The sequence below is a fragment of the Eutrigla gurnardus genome, assembly GCF_963514095.1.
Source record: "Eutrigla gurnardus genome assembly, chromosome: 17".
Classification (NCBI taxonomy): Eukaryota; Metazoa; Chordata; class Actinopteri; order Perciformes; family Triglidae; genus Eutrigla; species Eutrigla gurnardus.
Window position 1 is genome coordinate 17,160,351 of NC_139928.1, and position 22,257 is coordinate 17,182,607.

The following is a 22,257-nucleotide window of genomic DNA, read 5'->3' on the forward strand; positions in this document are numbered from 1 at the left end:
TCGGCTCAGCGCTGCGCTTGGAGCCAGGAGACAAATCCTGAGATAAGAAATTATTTCCCAAAGTAAGAAATCAGAGGGGAGGGAAGGAGGGACGATGACTGTATCCGGACGCAGAGCGGCGCAAGAGTGTCAAAAATGGTGGTTTCACTGACGCTCAGCTCTGAGACCATCATGTTGAAGCCTATTAAACGAGCAAAGGCATTTGGAAGACAGTAGCCACATCAATACAGTATTAAATAAAATATATGCTAAAATGTAATACTACTGCTAGTATATCCCCAAACAGCCATTGATGCTTAACATAGAGTGGGACCTCCACGTGCATGTCCTACATATGTGGAGGGCGTGCCAACACAAAGAAGCCTATGTCTAAATTTATTTGGAGTGATGCGTTTCATATACTACCTATTTTCATTCTTAATGGCCTTTTTGCCACTAAGCAGAATTCCACTGCTGTAATATCAAAATCCTCCAACATTTATATCCCTCATCCACAATCATGTGTCATCGTCATTGTTACACTCATACAGTGTTTCCACAAAAGGTGACCAGATCTCCATTTGCAGCCACGACGAGGGGAACGTGCACGCCCCTCCACGTCGGTTCCGATTCCTGCGCGTAACCCCGATGTTTCCAAAAGCGCTCCAGTTGCGCGGGGTCTCATCCAGATGTGTGTGTGAGAGTGTGTTTTTCTTTACGGCGCGACGAAGACGTCGAGGAGCCTCTGAACCAATCGCTGGCGCCCGGGGGCGGGTCGTGTGTGTGTGTGGATGTGTATGCGTGTATGTGTGTGTGTGCGTGTGTGGACTGTTGTGGATATGGAAAATGGACAATTTAACACGCGCATGTATCATTCACGTCCCGACGGGGGGAAGAGACCTGCGCTCGGACGCTGAATTGACTCGCAAATGCCCGGCCGTGGCGTGAAAAGGAAAATCTACCAGACGGGGGAAGAGCCAGGTTCGCCACCCGGTAAGGGCGAGCTCTCTGTCGGGGAGAAGTCGGAGCGCTGGCGGGGGGTTGTGTGTGTGTGTTGGGGGGGATCGCACTGTGTGATTTCTGCTGTCTATGTTTAGACGATGTGTTCATTGTGTTCACGGATGGAGATACATTCCATTTGTATTCAGAGTTTTAGAGAATCCCGTATTTCCGCTCATTGATCTCATCCATCTGCTCATAAAAAAGCCCCACCGAGACGCTCAGGTGTCCCCTGGCTCGGTTAAGGGCACAGGTTGCGATCGCAGAATTGGGAAGACGCGTCTGCGAAAGTGCGTCTCCCGGTTGGTCGTGTGGCGCTGGACGGCGCGTCTTTGTCGCTCGGATGGGGAGAGTGGAAGTGTTGGAAGCAGCCGGTTCCACACACAGCAGCGAGACCACGATACCCTTTTGTTGTGGGCTGCCGATTGTGATTTGCATAGAGACGAACTGGTGCCAGAAGGTCACTATATCCTGAACTCACAGTAAGTGCAACAGGGGGGGGGGCTTGTTACACCACCGGGTTGTTATCATCGGGAGACTAGCCAGTGTTTTAGCCGCAGCGTGTGTGTGTAACTCCGGGTGCATGCTGGAGCTCGAGGTGGAGGAAACCTTCCGAGCGCAGGACCGGATCAACCTGCTGCCGCCACCTGCGACGGATCCGGGTATCATCCTGTAGGCAGATAGGCAGGACAGGCTGCTTCTATTGATAGACTACAAACACAGAGTAGCTGCATGACTGATGCATTGATCATCAACTGTGATTATGGTATTATTGCAGATATTTATGGGTGGCTCACACCTCTCAGCTCTTTTTTTTTAGGCATGATGATCCACCTCTTCCACTGCTCTCCCACTCACAAGGCGACACTGCTCTGCCACGTCCAAGAATATTAATGAATGTCGCCTCATGCTCAGCTGTCATGCAGCTTCCGGGTGCAGAAGAACATCACGAATCACTTCAGTCTTAGAACACAACACATTCAAAGTCTCCTCCAGACTTTGCATACTGATGAAGATAACTAAACACATCTGGGGAACATCATCCATATCACACGACAAAGAGTTCCCTTTAAAGTCCTCAATCAGGCACCATAGTGATTTTTGAGAGCCCTACCATATTGCCACTTACATGAAAGCTTTTTTTGGATACACCTGAATAACACCTTAATTTCACGTTAAACACACAGGTCTGTATCTTCTTAATGCAGTCCACATTTTAAAAAAATGGCTGTTTGTCTCGGGATGGAGCTCAGGACATTTTCACATGCTGCTAAGTGCTCCATGTATTAATGAGTCCCAAAGAAACAAAACAAGGCTGCAAGAGTTCACTGCAGCAATTAATTACAACTCTCTAGCTATTTCTTTTTTTTTTTATGGAGAAAAAAAAAAAAAAAAGAAACAGAGACTTCGGCGATCCCAACCAAAGCGCCGTCATTATCACGGATGTGCGAGAAAAATGCTCTCTGGGGAGGCTGGATCCTGATGGCAAGCTGTAACTGGATTCCATCTGATTTATGAAATGACTTTATGGTAATGACACCCCCTCCTCCTCTTAATGGGATTTTGCATTCACGTTGGTTCTGTAAAAACCTCCCTGGTGATTAAGAGAAGCACAAATCTTGTCCTGTTGAAGCGTCAGGCCGATGCAGACAATATTCATACACCAGATGTGATGGGCATTCCCATAATTAAGGCAGTCATTAGAGGGGTTGGGGAAAAAGCTATCAACCCTGATGGGTCACTTTTTTAGTGTTACTGTACTTGTGTACAAAATATTTCACAAAGTTTGAGAGCAAAGGGTATTAAGGATAAAAACAATGCAGAGTATGTAGGACGTACAGTTAGTGTTACACATAATACGATCAGAGGGAGAAAGAAGCTTTGAAATCAATTTATTTCTTTAATCTTTTCAAGCCATATTCTGCAAAAAAAAAGAAGCTTTAACCTCGGATGTCAGGGACACTCCCCTAATTGAGCCTCCGTCTAGAATGTGCTCTTTCCTTATCCCAGGGTCAGATCGTATATCATCCCCCCCCTGCCAAGGTCAGATTGTTTATGGGGTCGATCTGATCTGAGTCCTGCGATAGGAAGCATCTCCACCCCCCCCTGAAGCTGCACAGATAAGAGTGTGAGGTAGGGATGCACGGCGAGCAGGAGCATAATAAGGCAAATGGATTTGACTACATGGCCCCCCCTGAACGCAGAGCGCTGGCTGTATCGGTGTCCTCAGTAGGGTTCTCCACTCTACAAGCTCGCAGCTGCGTGCCAGTGTCAGCTATGATCCGTGAGATGCAGCCTGGTCTTCCATCCAGGGCTTTCTGGGTCTGTGCACAGCCAAATTCAGAGCCCAAGCATGGACCTCCTAATAACTGCTCCTACCCATCTTCTTAATTCTCTTAATTAGCACTTGTGGCGTTGGAGTGCAGCATATTGTACAGACATAATTAATCAACCCGAGCTTGTAATTAGGCTGGGGTTTTTTGGAATGTGAGGGTGGTTGGGAAGCCTGGTCGCATGGCGGGGCGTTCAGCTCCGAGGTAAACATGTTATTAACAGTGTCAGAGTCCCACAGCCCAGACGGGGCAAGTGTTTTATTGTGTTTTAGTAAAGGTGGAAGGGAATGTGCCGTTATCTCTATTATGAAAATGGGCTTGTGAAAGAACCAAGTTTTAGGTTCTGAGGTGGTGGATCTATGAGGGAAATACCATCGCAGCTTAGTTTTTTATCAGTATAGACCAGAATGTGCATGTGTGTGTGTGTGCGTATGTGTGTGTGTGTGTGTGTGTGTGTGTGTCTGCTTAGATATGCATATGGTGTGTGTGGGAGTGTAAAGCGCACCTCAATTTCAAAGGGCAACTAGTAGGTGAGGACAGAAAATAGAGCTTGGATCACATCCCAGTTGTAAGCCTTTAATGCAGATCCGTCAGGAGAGATGGACCCCCCCCCCCTTTTTTTTTTTTTTTACCACACAGCAGGGTTTTTTTTCTTTGGTCCACTGCAGACTGATTGATACGACTACAGACAAACTTCACACACTCAGTGACTGCAGCTCAGGTTGAACACAGTCAGGGAAGAGAAAGAAACGCAACCCCGCTGTTTTTCAGCCACTCACATACACACAGACGACATACAGAAACATAAAACAATGGTGCTCAATCGGAGGGTTTGGGGACCCGTTAAGCAATTACGAGGTAAAAAAATAGGCAAGGGAAGCAGAAATATCTCTATCTGCTACAAAAAGTTTGGTTATGTTTTGTGATTATTTTATCTTCAAGCCCTTGAAGTTCTCATCCATACTCCATTTTGATATTATTTCCTACATACTAGATTTCATTGGAAGTGGCGGAGTCCGCCATTACCATGCTGGATTCAAGTCGCCTTTACACACATGAGGGACTCAAAGGAAACAATGCAGCATGGAATCATCTCATTGTCCACCACTATGCCATTTACTGCTTGCTCTATGTAGAACTGCATCAAGCTACCGCTAATGCAAACCCAACATTCCCTACTGCTGCTCCTTCGTTTGGCTGCACGTAAACATTTAACTCTTCTGTTGTATTCCTGAATTGCATTTGCTGGCATAGTTCCGGTACTTGACTCTCTTGGCCTCCATTTGGTGACATATTCAACCCGTATTGAGTGTTCGGGACGACACCTGGCTTCATTTCGAACGGTCACCCAAACGAAGAATGATTCGGAAACCGCTGCAATAACGCAGAAAAACGCAGCGTGGCTATCTTCTGGTCCCCGGTCACGCTGTCGCGTCCCTCTGGCCCTGTAATGACAGAGCCCGGGGTTTTAATTTTAGCTCGAGACAGCCTTTCACCTCACCGCAAGAGTTGTGTTTTCTTCAGAACACTTCATTTTGCTGAACTAATATGTCGCCAGCTTTAGGCCAGTAAAACACACATGCCAGATGTGTGTGTGTGTGTGTGTGTAAGTATAGTTCAGACACACACTCGAGGCAACGCGCAGCCACAAAAGGCTTAGGCCTCCATCATTCAGGTAGACAGTCTTTATAAGCTAACCATATCAGTCGGAATGGAAATATCATTTTGCCAGGCATTTGGCCCATCCAGTGTCAATTTACAACCTGCTATGTCACTACCCAAATCATTCCAGACATAATAACGCCGCCGCTGCCTCTCATACAGTGGCAATGAGTCCGCTACCCACAGAATGTGATGGCAGTGGATTTAATTTGGAGCGTTTACAATCTCAGTTGTGCTCAGCACCGGCGCTGTCGCCAGAAAAACGGCAAATTGAACAAATAAGGGGAAAGCCAATCTGTACCCGAAAGGCAGAGTTTTTTTATAAAAGAATTTCCCATTTGGCGGAATAAAAAACACACACACACAGATTGACAAATACTCAATTTCCTGCAGGAGGCCATCATCGGTGACATCCATTTTTGATGCACGTCAGTTTTCATTTTCTCTCAACCACAGTTGTTTAAACACAATTCATGGGAGGCAGACATTTCAATTCCATTTCTCTGAATGACTTAATAGTGTAGTTCTGGCAGCAGGTAGAAAACAGTTGAGGGGAAGCCCTAAGGGTCCCCGGAGAGGAAGAGATCCAGGGCAGGAAGTAAAAGGATTTTGGTCTCGCTGTCATCTACGAAATATTGATCGCCCTCTCCCCCTCGTCATCCTCTCCTTCCACGCCACTCATATATCCGTCATTCTCACCTATTATTCCCCTTGACTTGTTCCTTTCCTGTGCTTTTAAGTGCCGACCTTCCCCTGTCCTCTAGATCGGACTATATTCAACAGGAAGTCCTGCCCTTTCAATTGTAATGCCAGTCCTGTTTGTTTTTGTGACGCCCCTTGGTTACTTGTGGCATCAGCAAGTAGTATTCCTACAGCCATCACTCATTGAGCAGCTACTGTCCCCCCAAAAACAAGAAAGAAGGGTATCTGATGGGTATCTAGTTACAGCCCAGCCAAAGGGAACCACTTTCTTTGCAGGAAGGATATGGAACATTGTATGGAAAAGCTTGGTCCTTGTCCTGCCGTGTTGGTAAATCCACCTGCCATTTCATTTTCTCTTTTCAGTGTTTTTTCATAGCTCTAGTAGCTTCTTCGTAGCCTCTAAGTGAACCCTCCTGGAAGTATCTGTGAGTGTGTGATCAAAGAGTTGTTGGCCTTGCTGAGTGTGTTCCTCATGTTGGTAATTAAGTTTCCTTCAGCCTACGTTTCTAGAACCAAGCGGGACTAATTGAAAAAGGGAAAAACGGTGTAAAAGGGGGTATTATTTCAATTTGAAACCTCCAGTCAATTAAGGTACAGTAGGAGATGAAAGGAGGAGGCAATAAGACATGTAGGAATTGAGGGAAGGACGATGGCTGCCCCTCACCTTTCCTTGAACTCTGTCCTTCCACCTTCAGGCCCCTCAATTCAATGAGCCTCGTAGCCTTTTCCCCCCTAGCGCCAGCCACCCAACCGTTATGATCCATCATTGATCCATGACAGAGTGACTTCTCCCACCACTTAAAGCCACTTACCTGTGTGCATGTGTGCATTCATACGAGTGTGTGTGTCTCCCAGCTGATTTGCAGCTCTAAGGTTGTTGTCATGTCCAGGCATGCCCCCGGACTTTCACCTGGGTTACATTCATCATTATTGCTCCTCGTTAAAGGTTTTTCCTTGCCCAAAAAAGTGTGACAGTCGGGATCGACGTGAGAGTTGGTGAGCGGACGGCTTTCACACACCTAATGCGGGTCAGGGAGTCGGAGGAGGAAGTTATTTCAAATATATATATATATATTTTAGAAATGAGCACTTTGGTGCAGCAGTATCCTGTAATAGTATCCACATGACTACCGGTATGTTCAGTTCGCATATCATCCTCCATCCTCCTCTAAATCTGTATACCTGATGGTCTCAGACAATTCTCCTTTTTATTGTAATTTTTAAAAATCAATTCAAATTGAAGCTGCTATTATTTGATAACTTAAATCAAGTAGATGGTGTCAAGCAAAGGTTCAAATATATATGTGTATATATAATGGCTTCTTATTTTGAAATGGCGGTGTAAGCAAGGAAATCTCCTATTGTTGATCCGTCAGTAATAGAGAGACCTCAGTGCACCTAAATCAATGTAAATACACTTTAGTCGACACCTGCAGGAAGATGAACGAAAGCAATGGCGTTGAATGGCGTTAGATTATATAAGGCAGCGGAATAAATTCTCCACGCCCATCATAATTACCATCATCATAATGATACCCTCCATCACTTTTCTATTCCACCTTCTTGCCGTCATCATCATCAATTATCCCCACAACCACAAATCATTGGGACGGAGCTCGTAGCGATCTCTCACCGGAGTGTATCCTGAAGAAGATTGAGGTCTAATTATGTGCGTCGGTGGCAGGCGATATAAAGCAAGGGGGAAAAAAATAAAGAAAGGAAAATCAATGCCTTAACTAAAGGAGCAAGTGAATTATTGATGAGGAGTATGTAATGGGATCCCAAGTGTCTATTTCTTCCCCCAACTTGGGCTGCTTGCTGCTCTGGCTGCTACAGTAGCAGAAGAAAGGAAGGTGCAAAAAAACACAAACATCTCCGCAGGCAGGAACCTGAATGATCTGGTGCAGTAAGAAAGGCCTGAGCCCATTTCTTGCATTAACTCCAGACAATGTCCGGACAATGTCTGGAGTTTCCCTTTTTACAGTTGTAGCACACAACAGGAGATTGTCAAAGCCAGATTACTTTTCACCTACTGAAAACCTACTACAAACAAACGTGTGGTCATGTAGCCCATTTGTAATTTAGTCATAAACAACCGCGCCTCTTGCCGTTCCTTGAATTGGTGATAAATTCGGCGACGAGCCCCCTCCCCGTCAGAAGTCCCTTGTCTTCTCTCCAGTTAGACATATTTGTTGGCTCGCTCAACTCGATAAGATCAGATTGGAAGTGCATGTTTTAAAGGGGCTTTATAGGTGAGATGTTTCATCAATAGTCTATACAGTCAAAAGGCTGTCAGGTAGCCAAAGCCACGTAGGATAACACATGCCTCTGTAGAGTTAACGATGCTCCACTCATTTGCATTTCCTCTTGTTAACATTGAACAAGACAGTTGGATTTCAGGGTTTTTTTTCTGTGAAAATGATGGTAAAGCCCCTCCAGTTCTGAAAAGTGAAGCCAATGCTGGAGGGGCTTAAACTACCGCGGCCTCGCTACTGTCGCTACCAATGCAATTAGCTACTAAGACAATTTAACACTTAGCTGTAACGTTAACATCCAATATTGTTTGTTGACTTTTTGAACCGTTTCGCACCAGAAGCCAGATAGAGCCAGATCCAGTAAGGGTTGCTTGTGTTAATCAGATCCGACCGTCACTCCATCGCAGTCCAAATATGGTCACTTCCATTCAAAAGCAACCAAGACGGTGACACCCAAAAGGCCGAAATAAAGGCTTCAAAACCACAGACCAATGTGCGGACGTGACCATGTCCACTTCTTATATACAGCCTATGATTTTAGTAGGTAAACAAAGGTGGAATTAAAAAGCATTAAATACATGTAGACCTTTATTTCCTGTATGCCCTTTGGAGGTAGGAAATCAGAGGATGCATTGTTTACCCACATCACCAGTGTGCTGTTTGTTTTATTGCAAGCAGAGTAGGCAGGCATCACTTCTGCTTGGCTGGAGGAGACGCGTACACAGGGAATGTGAATGAGAGGTAGAGAGAGAGAGAGGGCGGCCAGGTGAGACCTGAAAGCTGCCTTTGTGTCGCAGCTGGCAGTAAGAACACTGGCCTTCACTGTGAGGCGTTCTCCACACACACACACACACACACACACACACACACACACACACACACACACACCAGTATACTGTACATGTTGAGGAGTTATGGGGGGGATGTTTGGTAAAAAACACGAGGCAGAAAAACCGTTGCAGAGTTTGCAGATGTAACAAGGAAAAGCCTTGAGGCGGTCCTCTCCGAGGTGAACGGCCGTTTTCGGAGCCATAAAAGTTGCTCTGTTTTTCGTTCCTGCGTCTCCAAGTCTCCGTTTCAGATGTTAAACTCTCTCTTATTTTCTCCTTCACTTCACCTCAACTGTATCTGGCTCAGTTCAACTGGAGCTTGAAGAGCACGATGATATCTTGTCCTGTCTAAGACGATTCCAGAAGTCGGCGGCACGCATCTCAGCGGGGAATGTGGAGGCTGGGGAGAAGGTGGATGATGGTTTTGATGTGTGTGTGTGTGTGTGTGTGTGTGTGTGTGGTTAATCAGGGATGGATGCCTTTTTTGAGAGTGCACCGGGACGTACTTCTCTCTTTACGAGCTTGAGCTGAGGAGTGATTTTGACACTTTAAAATCCTCTGCTGCCCGTGAAACATTACCAGACGGTGCTTACTTTATTGCCATTTGATTTTTATGTGTTTAAATGTGAGTGGGGTTCCGGATTACGCTCGTCCGTCCAAAATGAACGCCGTCTCCTTTGGTTTCTCGAGGAGCGGCGGCTACTGTGTACTGATCTGTATTCTTGTTTGTTTACTTCTTCCCAGGAGGGGCCCTGCAGACGGCAGTCGCGCCAGGCACCATGAGGCAGCAAGCTTGGCCTGAGAGAGTGGAGAAATCACCCTTCATCACTCTCAAGCAGGCTGGGCAGCGGAGGAAATGCACACAGCAGAAGCAGCAGCAGCAGAAGAAGCAGCAGCAGCAGCAGCAGCGCACGCCACAGCCGACACAGGCTAGCACACACATCTGAGTGTCAGCGCGGAGCCAATGGGGAAGGCGGGAAGGTGACTGAGAGAGAGCCAGAAACTCCGATTGCATCATCCTAAATGGCAATGTGGACCGGGCCACCCTTGGAGGCAGTGATGTCCTTGTTAACGCATTGTCCTTTGTTAGATCCTCCTTGTTAGAAGTCAAAAAGTCAACCCCCCCCCTCCCCCCGCCCCTGTGAGGCCACAGAGCTGAGGGGCAGAGGACAAGAGAGAGAGAGAGAGAGAGAGAGAGATAGAGACAGACAGAGCGGAAAAAAGAGACTGTGACAGGCCTCCATGCAGGCGCGTAAGAAGTATGTTCTGCTGGGCTTGTGTGCGTGCTGCTGGCTGGTCCTCTTTTACTGGGGTGGGGGAGTCCAGCTACGTCTGCTCCGGCTGCTGACACGCCAGCGGGGTGAGGTGGCGCGCCCCTGGCCCAACTGGACCGACCGGGCCTTCCTGCCCCGCTATGCCCACCTGGACGAGCTCCAGACGGACCCCGGGACGGCCGAGTCCCCCCGGCAGCGGCGCCAGGCGTGGTCCGCCATCTACAAGGACAGTCGCTGCCGCATGGAGACCTGCTTCGACTTCTCGCGGTGTCGCCGCAGAGGGCGGGAAGGCTTCAGGGTGTACATATACCCGTCGGAGAAAAACGACCGCGTGTCCGAGAGCTACAGGAAGATCCTGACGTCCATAGGTGAGTCCCGGTACTACACGGCGGACCCCCGCGAAGCGTGCCTCTTCGTGCTCGGGATAGACACGTTGGACCGGGACCAGCTGTCAGGGCAGTTCGTGCCCAACGTGGACGAGCGTATCCGTGGTTACCCGCTGTGGAATGACGGGCGGAACCACCTGATCTTCAACCTGTACTCGGGCACGTGGCCCAACTACACGGAGGACCTCGGCTTCAACATCGGCCAGGCCATCTTGGCCAAAGCCAGCCTCAACACGGAACATTTCCGGCCAGGCTTCGACGTCTCCATCCCGCTGTTCTCCAAGGATCACCCGCAGAAGGGCGGCGAGAGGGGCTGGCTGGTGAGGAGCACCATACCGCCGCGGAGGAAGTACCTGCTGATGTTCAAGGGGAAGCGCTACCTGACGGGCATCGGCTCGGACACCAGGAACGCCCTGCATCACATCCACAACGGGAAGGACATCGTGTCGCTGACGACGTGCCGCCACGGGAAGGACTGGGAGAAGCACAAAGACGCCCGTTGTGACCATGACAACCTGGAGTACGAGAGGTAAGACCGGGGTCACATGGGGGGAGAGCAGTAATGAGGCGATGCTTAAACCAGAGGCGTGTGAGTGAGTGAGGCGCCGTGCGGGGATTTACAGGAAACCGTGTCAGGTGTTGTTTTTTTTATGGGGAACACACAGCGGTGTTGTTGGGTTTGAACTTTACATGCTGTTTTATCGCTCTTTTAGATGTCACTGATTTTCAACAAGCAGTGTCAGCAGCAGATTTCGGATCCCACTGGTTATTTGTTGTCTCTTTATTTATTTATTTTTATTTTTATGGCTGCACAAGTTTTGACCGGTTGGCTTTATTATGTTTGGCAGTCGCTTTTCGAGATCAAAGAGTTTACACACAGACTGGAGTCCCTGGGAATTTGAGATCCAGGTCACCGTTTCCAGCGATTCTTGTATTCGTAAAAAGCCAAACAGCGGTTGTAATGGGCTCAGCTTGTTAGGACTGACCTTGAGCTCCTCTGTTATTCAGAGGAAATACATTATACAACGGACAAATAAGAGTATTATGAAGTAACAAGTGCACAACGCAGTCATTTCCAGTTTGTAGTCGGGTGTGTGCTACTATAAGGCAAAGAAATAAACAGCTTCGGCTAATTACGGCTGAAACTAAAGAGGCAAAGGAAAGGTCACCGCTAAAGAATGGCTGTGTGAAATTGTTTGATTACCTCGGTGAATACGGTTTTCTTGCTGTTGTTGTCGCTGCATGGAAGATAAGCTTGCAATTTTGGTTTTAAATTAGTTTACTGATTAGACGGTGGGTGTGGTGGATAAAAAGGCCGAGTCGAGTCTAGCAACATTAAGAGCAATGATTTATCATTAAAACCAAATAATTTCAGCGGATGACCTTTTGCCGGGGCTGAAAAACAGTTTGCACAAAAGGCATATGCTGCTATACGATATATGTTCCCCACTTCAGCCCTATGTACTGTGGGCTTTTCTGCAGAGTGGTTTTCAAGTATGCGAGTGCCTTTGTTGAGTTAATAATGAAAAGCTTTGGGAAACACGCCCATCTGCCTAATACATGTTGCAGCAGCGACTTGGTAAACATGTCTCATCTCTTTTCTTCCACTGGCTTATTGGAGCTCAGACAGTGATTTAGAAAGCAGATGTAAATAAGATGTGTGAACTCAAAACACACAATGGGAACTTTTCCATTGTGAGATTGTCAGTTAGACTCTCTGGGAATTCACAGTCGAGGTTGAATATCGCTTAAAAATCGTGTTTTATCGAATTATGGCTGCATATATTTCATTGAGGGAGTGGAGAAGGATGAATAATAAGTAATAGAAGACGACTGAGCATTGGCTTCATGCAAGGTCATCGTCTTCTATGATTCCATACAGCAGTCATTAAATAGTTCATATAGAGGAGATGTACCGCGTTGCCACTCTGTCTCACTCCCACTTGCTTAACTTACACTCTGCAGTGAAAGACTCCGAAGCCGAAGTGCTGACAGAGCTCCTCGTTATGAAGTCTGGGCCCGTCCATTCATACACAGATACCAAGGATAGTGTCACGGTGCAGAACATCCAGACCCAGGAGAAGATGGATTCCAGGGGAAGCAAAATTGTACTGCATACTCCTCCACCTCCTAAATTAATCAAAGTATCAGGTATGCCAGTACCAGCAGCCTTCCCACGAAACCTATCTATCATTATTTATTTGTAATCTCCGTCACATGATGCCAACTGGGCTCAAAAATACCCCATAGATTGACTTTGGGAAATTGACGCCTGTAACTCAGGCGAACATTTAGTTTTTGAGGTGAAACAACTGGCAAGTACTGAAAATAGTTCTGATTTGTCTCATTAGGTCGTGAAAGTTGTAAAACTCACTAACAGCTGAATCCAGGGTTATTTTCCAGAGGCGTAATGAGCCGCCGTTCATGTGAGCGAGCCAGTTTTGTGGAGGCAGGTTTGTAAGCATCTTAATTTAATCAGTGAACACTCAGCTCAGACTTATTTTCATTATCGATTCATTTGCTGATGATTTCCTCAAACAGTTAAGCTCATTAATGGTGAGAAAATAATGCAAATTAAGAGCCTGGGGTGACAAGTTCAAATAGCTTTTTTTTCCTTCTTCTTCAAGTAAAAAAACCAGCATATTTACATGTGAAAGACTGGTTTAAGTTAAATAAATACAACTAAATTAAATAATGAAAGATTAGATTCATATTCTCTATTTCTGCATCTTTGAGTCCAACTGTTCAACCCTCATTGAAATCTAAAGTTGGGAGTAGTTTTTCTTGCGCTATCAAACGAACGCTCAAAGCAAGTCGCTGCACAATAAGACCTTTCAAATATCGTTTTCCCCGGGAAGAGCAGTTGGGTGATGGTTCCGATCCAAGCACACTCCTTGCTCCTGTGGCCTATAACTGGCTACCTAAGGCTTGTTTACATTGGGCTGGGGACGGAGCTGCTCCACATTGTATGAATGAGCTCATTTATTCCACACAGCCCTCTACTCAGACACTCGGGTGGGTGGGGTGGGGTGGGGTGGGGTGGGGTGGGTGGAGTGGCGGAGGACAGTGGGGGAGTCCCATGTGATATTTTTTGCGGTAGATTTGGATACGGCAACGGCTCTGATGGTGTAAGGGTGTGAATGGGGGGGAGGCGATGGGAGAGACAGCTGCCGTTTGTAAGGAAAACACAAAGCTGGACGATTTTTTTCCTTCTCTTTCTCCCCTTTTGTATTTAGCCCTTTTTCTCTGGAAACAGGAGGCTTTTAGCCTTTTTAGAGAGAGAGAGAGAGAGAGAGAGAGATGTGCAGGAGGGATGTGGGGAGGGAGGGAAGGTGATGGTCCATCTCTCCTTTTTGCATCCTTTTGAATGTCCCTTTGGGGAGAGAAGAAAGGGGTTTCAGAGGGGAGAGCATGGAGGCTGAAGCCAAATGATCCAAAGGGAAAGAAAAGAGGACAAACAAACAACACAAGCTCATGGTTTCTCTTTGAGAAAAAACCATGTCGAGACACACCCTCGCCTCTCCATCTGCCTGCTGGAATATTATCCCTCCCTCTTATGTCTTTCCTTCCATTTTCTCAATCTTCTCTCTTGATTTCCGCCAAAAATCGCCTGCACCTGAAAAAACAGTCCATGTCACCGAGCGAATGTGAGACGTCGCTGCTATATATGCATGAGAGTGCGTCTGTGCGAGAGACTGAGTCACGGTCAATGAGGCTCTTAGAAGGTGGCACCAGGTTAATGAGCGCATGCATCTGCTACACCAGCAGATTAGCCCTGAGGGACCTGGACATGATGTCAACGGAGGGACAAAGGGCGCGAGAGGGAGGAGGTAGGAGGAAGGAGGACTCAGACGCACAGATCAATAGACTGTCATGACATCATCAAGTAAAGACGTTAACATCCCACCCCCTTCTTGGACCAATGAGACGATGACAGTAAAATTGCGTATTATTATTTGAAAACACAGGACTTTCACCCAGGAGATCGCTGTTTGTGTCCAGTGAGAAATATTATTTAATCTTACGTAAGTTAAGTTAATGCATACTTCCAAAAAATCTCTTTTTGACCCAAACCATGATATTTTCCTTAAACTAACTCGCAAACACAGAAGTTTGTTTGTAAAAAGTCTTTGCATGCAACACACATCAATTGACGAAGCGAAACTTGTACGTGGAGCTTTGGTTGAATAACATCCAATGAAAAAAGTTCTCAGTCGGGTCTCTGGATGATCCTGCATCATCCCCCCCCACCAAAAAACCAAGAGATCATAGCCTGCAACCCAAGCTTATACTCGCATCACCGTGCCAAGCAGTCACTACCAAAGAAGGCAGTGTGAAGCTGCCCTTCCATGTTTTTTTTATTTTTGTTGCTGGACTGCTGAATAGTTGCATAATCTTTTTGGCTTCATGAAACACTGATAATACCTCCATGTTTTTTTAGGTTTTCAAAACGGATTAAGTTTAAATACCTCCGTCCCCATTTCTATTAAAACAATTTGACTCTTTTAAGTGCAGAATGATTCGTAAATGACACCCAAAAAAATCTCATTAAAACACCCCATAGGGAAGAAGGAAATCTGAATAAGAACAGAAGGTGCCTGGAAATACGTTTTTGGTTCTATTGAATTTGTGAGAGACTGTGTGTGCGTGCATGTCCATGGATTATGGATGATAGGGGAGAAAACAGAACGGAGGAGCAAAAAGAGACAAGTTGGAGGTAGGGCACGGTGGTACCCAAGGCAATAAGAGCAGCAAGACAGAAAGGAAGAAAAAGGAGAATGTCATGTGGTAAAGATTACAAAAGAAAATATAGGGGGGGAAAAAGAGCGAAGGGATACCGCGGGCAACTTGAGGATGAAGTGAGAATGAAACGGAGCGGGAGGGAGGGTGACAAAATGGGAGAGAAAGACAGAGCGGAGAAGAGTGGGGGAAACTTGAAGCGAGGGAGAAGCTGTGCTGCAGCCTAATGGCCTAGTTTCCCCTCACTTTAGAGGATTCTCCAAGAAAGGGGAGAGAAACGTGCATTGTACAGCGCATGTAAATGAGCAAGAGTGTGAAAAACAAGAGAGGGGAGGAAGAAAGAGAGCGAGATGCAAAAGGTAGCGCCGAGAAACGCAACGGTTCCTTTTCGGACCAGACGAGAACCGGGTGTTTGCGAGGGGGGAACGGGGGGTTCGGCCTTCCACGTCAATTTGTATTGAGGTGGGATGGCAATAAAAACGCGACGGCCTCGGCGTATAAGGGCTTGTTCTGGGAACCCGACGGGTCATTATTCATCATGACCCTTCCCTTGGAGGAACTCGAGGTTGTCCGAGAGAGAAAAGAGTGAGCAGTCAGACTTTAAAACCTTGGTAACAGTTCAGGATCAATGCAGAATAGCAATCAGATGAAACACAAGTCGAAGGACTGCAAGAGAGACAGATTTAATAATACATCAGCTACGGTTAAAAAAAACATTTTTTTGAGAAGGAAATGCTTTCGAAATGCTCTCATACATGCGTAATTTGAACAGGAAATTTGCAGATTTCTACGCTGCACGTTAACGCGGTATCGTTCTGATCCCAATGTGACGAAAAGTGAAATCGGCAAAGCGGTGTCATTGTTATCTTGCAGGTAAGACGTCGATGCACGGTTTGGATTAACATGTGCATGTGTGTCTGTCAGTGGCGTACGAGAGCGTGCACGATTTTGAGATTTTGGCAGAGCAAATGAGAAACGCTGCAGCCCACTGTAATTAGGGCCTGCAAAATTGTACCTCTGAAGATGCTGTGGTCTCAGTGTGTGTGTGTGTGTGTGTGTGGTTTTGTGTGGCCTCTGTTTAGAATGCTTGGAAGTGAGAGGCACCCTTGTGATTCTCTGGCACTCGGTGCTCTCCTTCCTCCGTTCTTTTTTTTCGCCTCCTCTCCAGCTCGTATCTTTTCGAAAATCCCACGCATCGGTCTTCCTCGCCTTCCACTGTGCTTTTGTTGAAGTCCGGTCAAATATATTTTGCAGAGTCACAGCGCTCCAACCGTGCAGCCGGGGGTTGAATCCAGGGCACGGAATGAACCCGCTTTCCCACGGGGACGATGCAAGCTGATTGAGTTTGTTTTCCTTCAAAAGGTGCCTTTTTTTGGGGGGGATAATAACAATGGATCAAGCGGTGAGAGTGTATTGAGAAAGCGCTCGCTCATAGTGATGAGCCCACAGATTATTATCACCCTACTCTGCAGTTCCTCTCTGATATATGGAGTGTTTTAAGGTTAGGGCTGGGCTCTCCTTAGCGCTGTTTTCTCAACAGGAGTACAAAAAAAAACAGCAGCTAGCTGGTGAAAATAATTAGTGGAGACCAGAAACCCTAAATGAATTTGTTGCTCCTTTATTTCGATGTAACAAATCAGTTTTAAAGCCCGTCACCTGGCAACGTATAAGAGAAAACGTAGTGATTTTTTATTTGAATCTAGGCGACAATTACTTTTCATTGGTTGAAACCAATCAATATTGGATGCAGGATCTTAAAGGGTTAAACATGGTCGATTTCAGAGTGAATGTGCAGCAGTTTATTACATCAAGACCACAGTGTTATGTTAAGAAATGTTATGTTTATTTGTACAAGGATATCTCAACACATTTGGGCCAAGAAATAATTATTTCAGCTTTAGGTTTGACCCCATCTGAAATTCCAGCGTTTCTCATTGTTGCTCCAGCCACAGCTATGAGAACGACTGTCTCAAAAATCAAAAGGCGTGTTTGCAAGGTCACACAATCAGTTAAACTTCACTTCAACCGATGGGAATGATTTTCTTTGGCCGTCACATGAACGTAGAGGAGGGCTCCGTGTTGGGATGCTTCCTATTCCACCCCCACAGCTTTCATTCCTCAGTCTTGAGAAACGCTGTATTCTCGGTCATTGTAATTCTTTCTCGTTACATGTTTCGCGGTCACAATCCTCATCCCCTTATTGTTCCTTCAACCACTTCCAGAATGCTCCTATTTCGGTCGGAGTTTCTCGTCAGTCTCCCTCCTCCGCTTTTTCAAAAATATAATTTATCCGTCTAGTCTGAGGGCATTCAATGAGACTGAAACTTGCTGTTTACAAGCAGCAGTGGCAAAACCAGTGACGCCGGCGTCGCACCACCTCATGAGGCGATTAACGGCTTTGTTTCGTACCAGCTCTCCAACAATATTTGTCATACAGAAACTGCCTAGTATCTGCCACACCCAGGCTTTACCTGCATGTTGGAAGGCTTCATTTTTGATCCTGCAAATCTAAACGCTGTGATAGACAAGTGCACACATACATGCACTTGTAAGGATTTTGCACTCAGAATCTTTCTCTACCATGTACCTTCTCGGCGTGCATCCTCTGCACAACCCCGTAACATTTCTTCCAACATCCTCCTCCTCCTCTCACTTTTCTTTCTTTCTTTCTCCATACTTAACTTTACAGAGTCCTCCTACAGTTGAGTGCGAGCTTCCTACCATATTTCCCAGCTCCGGTATGCATAATTTATCAGCAGAACCCTGCTTCCCAACGAAGGCAAACTTTTTTTGACAGCGTTGCTTTTGTCTGTAGTTTTTTTTTCCACACACGATTGTCTCGCACGCCATCGTGTCGGCGGCATGCACATGGATTCACACATGCACGCCGTGACCAGCAGTGTCCTATTCCACTCTCACTCGCTCATGTACACCTTCCTCCCCCTTCGCAGCTCACCCGGCATGCATGATTTGATGAGTCGGACGGCAGGCGGAAGGTTAGGAGAGGAGAGATCTTAACAGTAGACGAGTGTCAGAGGAGGTTTCATCGTATCCACTCTAGTATAGACTGACTGAGCTACCAGGACGCCCCACCAGAAAAATGGCTTGTTGTTGAACAGTTGCCAGGCAACCAGCGGAAACCCCAGTAAGATGCTGCTCAAAGCAAAAAAAATGTCTGACAAGAAGCCCCCCCGCATTGTCATTTATAGACTTTGAAAAACAAGATCTAACGTATTAATTTGCTTTAGAGGTTTCCTAGGTGGCTCATGTTCCCTCTTTTTTTCTAAACGTTCTAATCCAAGATAACCTGCCACTGGCTCCTTGTATTTATATCTGTCCAACAGGAAGCGAATTTGGGAAGTTCCCAAACTTTCATATTACACGATTTTTCAGAATTCAGCATTCCTTTTTGCTCATTTATTATTCATTAACAAAGCCATAAGTTACAACCCATAAGCCCTTCGTAAAGGGTGCTTTATTGGAAAGTTTTTTCTAAACGTTCTAATCCAAGATAACCTGCCACTGGCTCCTTGTATTTATATCTGTCCAACAGGAAGTGAATTTGGGAAGTTCCCAAACTTTCATATTACACGATTTTTCAGAATTCAGCATTCCTTTTTGCTCATTTATTATTCATTAACAAAGCCATAAGTTACAACCCATAAGCCCTTCGTAAAGGGTGCTTTATTGGAAAGTACCCCTTAAACAAAATGCTATCCAGACCTAAAACTAGTTCTAATAACGCCTAATGCCAACATGCCAGGAATCCTTTTTGTAAGCCTGCTTTTCAGTGGAGGAATTTCAGGATGACACATTTAACTTGTCAGAGGTCTTCCATCCTAAAAAATCATAAAAATCTTGTAATTTAATGCAGCTAATACAAGCCAGCTGCTTCAAAGGAGGGCACCTTTCCTGTAATATCCTCTGTCTGGTGGTTGACCTCGCCGTGTTCACTTATTACAGACATATGTGAAAACAGTGAGGATTTAAAAAAAAAAGAAAAATGCATCTCTTTGATTGTCCCCAAGGACTTTCGGAGGCAACGGTAGCTCACGGGTCACAGAGGTACAAACCGTGACTTGCCGATAATCCCGGCTGGGCATAACCTCAATTTATTTCAAATGATTTCAAGATCTGTGTAATTCAGGTAGACGATGGCAAGTGGTGCTGCGCTGTTACAGTGGGGGCCTCTGTGTCTCGCTGATAATGTGGGTGATTTAATGCGGGAGACCAGAACCAAATATAACATGCTGGACAAGGCATTGAGGAAAAATCTCTCAGATTTACGCAGAGAAGCCAAGAACAGGCAAAGGGGAACTGTTAAGTAGTTTCAAGTTTATCAGGGTCTGTGGGCATTTTGTGGGCTTTGTCCAGCGTCTGGTTTTGTGGGTTTCAAGCTACTTGTGGTTAAAAGTTGTGTTTAAAGGTTGTTCGTTTTTAAAACGTAAAACAATCTGTTACATTAGCAGAGACATTAGCAGTGTTAGCATGTCTATGCTACGTTAGCTACTGAAGGATATAGCCCTCACATATTATAGACCCTTCAAAAGTGAGATAATATTTCTTCAGGGAGTGCAGTTTGGGACAGCTCTGACAGCTTGACAGAGTAGCAGCAGGGGGCGGGGCTTATCAAAGGGTCAATTGCGTTAAATGACTCAGTCTTGGCCAGACTCCCAAGTCCCCACCTTCTAGCGGTGAAATTTGGGGGTCCTGCGTCCAACAATTTTTCACCGGCAACCTGACACCAACTTCAGGCAGCAACCGGCAACGTGTGCAGAAACATCTCTGCTCTCTTTTTTTCTTTTCTTGTGTTCTTCATGCCGCTGCTTTTATTTCGACTAAGATTTCAGGGCCGGCAGTAATTTACAAGCAATGTTGAATTATATATACCAGCAATATTGGGTTCGTCATTTTCACAGACCTCACACTATGCACAATTGTTCAGTCATGCTGTCTGTGGTTGGGGATAAGGTTGCAGTGTACTATTTGCTGACTGCTTATGAGTAACAGGAGTTTCGCGGTCTACCAGCTCCTCGTTCCCCAATTACCTCAGCTCGTCCATTGTTCTCTTTTAAAAACTGGTATATATATTGAGTGGGAGGTTCCAGTCTATCAGGTGTCTATCAGGTTTCTTAAGGGAGGCCGTTTGGCCCCCGGGGGCCTTGCTCACTAGTGTGGATGTCCTCTTAATGGGTGCCCATTCAGCGACCTAATGGGCCCTTTATCAGCCCCGGCTAACACCGCCGCGATCATAGCAGGAAAAGCCTCCGGCGACCTTGCCTGCTTTTGTCCGGGCCAACTGGAGCGTAAAAGCTTTGACAATGACAATGCAGTCGGGAGAGAGAGAAACAGGGAGGCATTTTCTCATTCCTTATGCAGTTAAGGAGCACCGCTCACTGGCCTGGATTTCACTTGTTTACTGTTTTTTGATAGCATCTGTTTGACCCTTGACCTCAAGCCCACGCCGTAAGAGTCTACGGGTAAGAGATTATGGAGCCGAGGAAGATGGAAGATTAGCGATGTCTCTGTGAGACGGGGATAATACATTTAAAGGGGGGGGGGGGGAGGACTGGAAGGCACAATCGTTAATGGATTATTAACTTCTTTTATTATGTTTTTAAAAAATGATATGAAAGAAAGATTTGCAGAAAGTGTTTTAGAAGTTCAAACCATTACTGTGGAAAAGAAGCCAGCGGGCCAAATCATTACTTACAGACACACAGCACTCCAGACCAGATTTTGCCTCAATTAGGACACCCCAAACACATTCTGAAGATTCCTTTTTTTTCTTTTTTTTCAAGCACTTCCTCACAGGACCCTTCAAATTGCCTGAGATGTATGGTGTAAAAATTAGGTCAAAAAATATTGTGTAGTAAGTTTCCAATAAGATGAAAAGACTTTTTAATAGCAGCTTTTTTCCCCCTCTTTCTCTTTGATGTCGAAAGGAGCGCTCCGATTGGCCGGTCCACAGATGCTGACTGATACATATTGATAATCCCGATCACTGGTGGTGGGGGGGGGGGGGGGGGGGGGGGGGTTCAAAGGACTCACGAATACGTGCTGCACTGTGTTGAAATGATCTATGCATCTTGGTTTGTAATAACACAGCGGGGTATTGGGGTTAAACTGGGATTTGGAGTCTCAGCAACCCAATATTTTTTATCCAAACTACTTCATAACCCGATATATATTGCTTCATTATTTCACTCGTAAATCTTCTTTTATTGCTTGTTTAATGAGTGTGTGTAGTTCTGCAAGAAACGTCTCCATCAAGCTTTTTTTTACACTTTCTCTCCGACTACGCTCTTCCTCAGAATCTCGAAGACTCAGACTGTCTCAGAGTCTTCGTTGGAACCCGACCCGTCTTCCATGCAATTATCTGAGGAGTGCTTATCATACTTGTTATTCTAGTATCGAAGGAGCACGGTGTACTTTTTTTTTTAATTAATAAGTGAGCGGTTTGGGAAGGGCACGTGTCGGTGTAAGTGGAGCACGCGGTTTCTGTTAATCTCTCCAGTTGTGTAATATCACAGAGGTTTTGAAATCGCCTACTGTTACTGCTTCTGTTGCGTTTATAGCCAACACCTCTTTGTCCAATACCGTTGCTTAGAGAACAAGGGTGGAAGCCACTGACTCAACTGCACCGACCTTACAAATGATAGATCCTTATCATGTTGCTTTTTCCCACATTGTGAATTGCATGGCAGGGAAATAATGATTAATTTCCTTCTATGGGAACGTAATACACTCATCAGATGTTGGAAAGTGCATGCATGTGTGTGTGTGTGTCACATGATGTGTGCCCCAGATAAGGCCTTGCCACCTAGCGAATGAAGAACGTGTAGAAGATCATGAATTACTCATGAGTCCCGGTGTTGAACTCTTATTTAATGATAGCCGTGCGGGGTCGCCCCCATACCTCGTGGCCCGTCTCCCTCCTCATCACCTTTGATGAATGAGAAACAAGTCGAGAGGGAGCGAGTCAAAACTTCCACTTAAGTTGCTCTCAAAGTGTCTCCCGCGCCGGAGTCTCACAGCAAAAACTGCACCATAGACACAAACCCTGCAGAGCCACAGTCGCACTTCAGAGGCTGTGA

The 22,257-nt window shown here is 45.9% G+C and overlaps 1 protein-coding gene across 1 annotated transcript in view; it reads left to right on the top strand.

The window, feature by feature from the left end:
• The first annotated feature begins 769 nt into the window (after positions 1–769).
• The window catches only part of ext1c (exostoses (multiple) 1c), a 69,582-nt gene continuing 48,094 nt past the window's right edge, over positions 770–22,257 (top strand). Inside the window, exons 1-2 of the mRNA XM_084032760.1 lie at positions 770–972; positions 9,505–10,949. Of these exons, the coding sequence (XP_083888886.1) occupies positions 10,003–10,949 (947 nt within the window). The 5' untranslated portion in view covers positions 770–972; positions 9,505–10,002. The remainder of the gene's footprint in view (positions 973–9,504; positions 10,950–22,257) is intronic.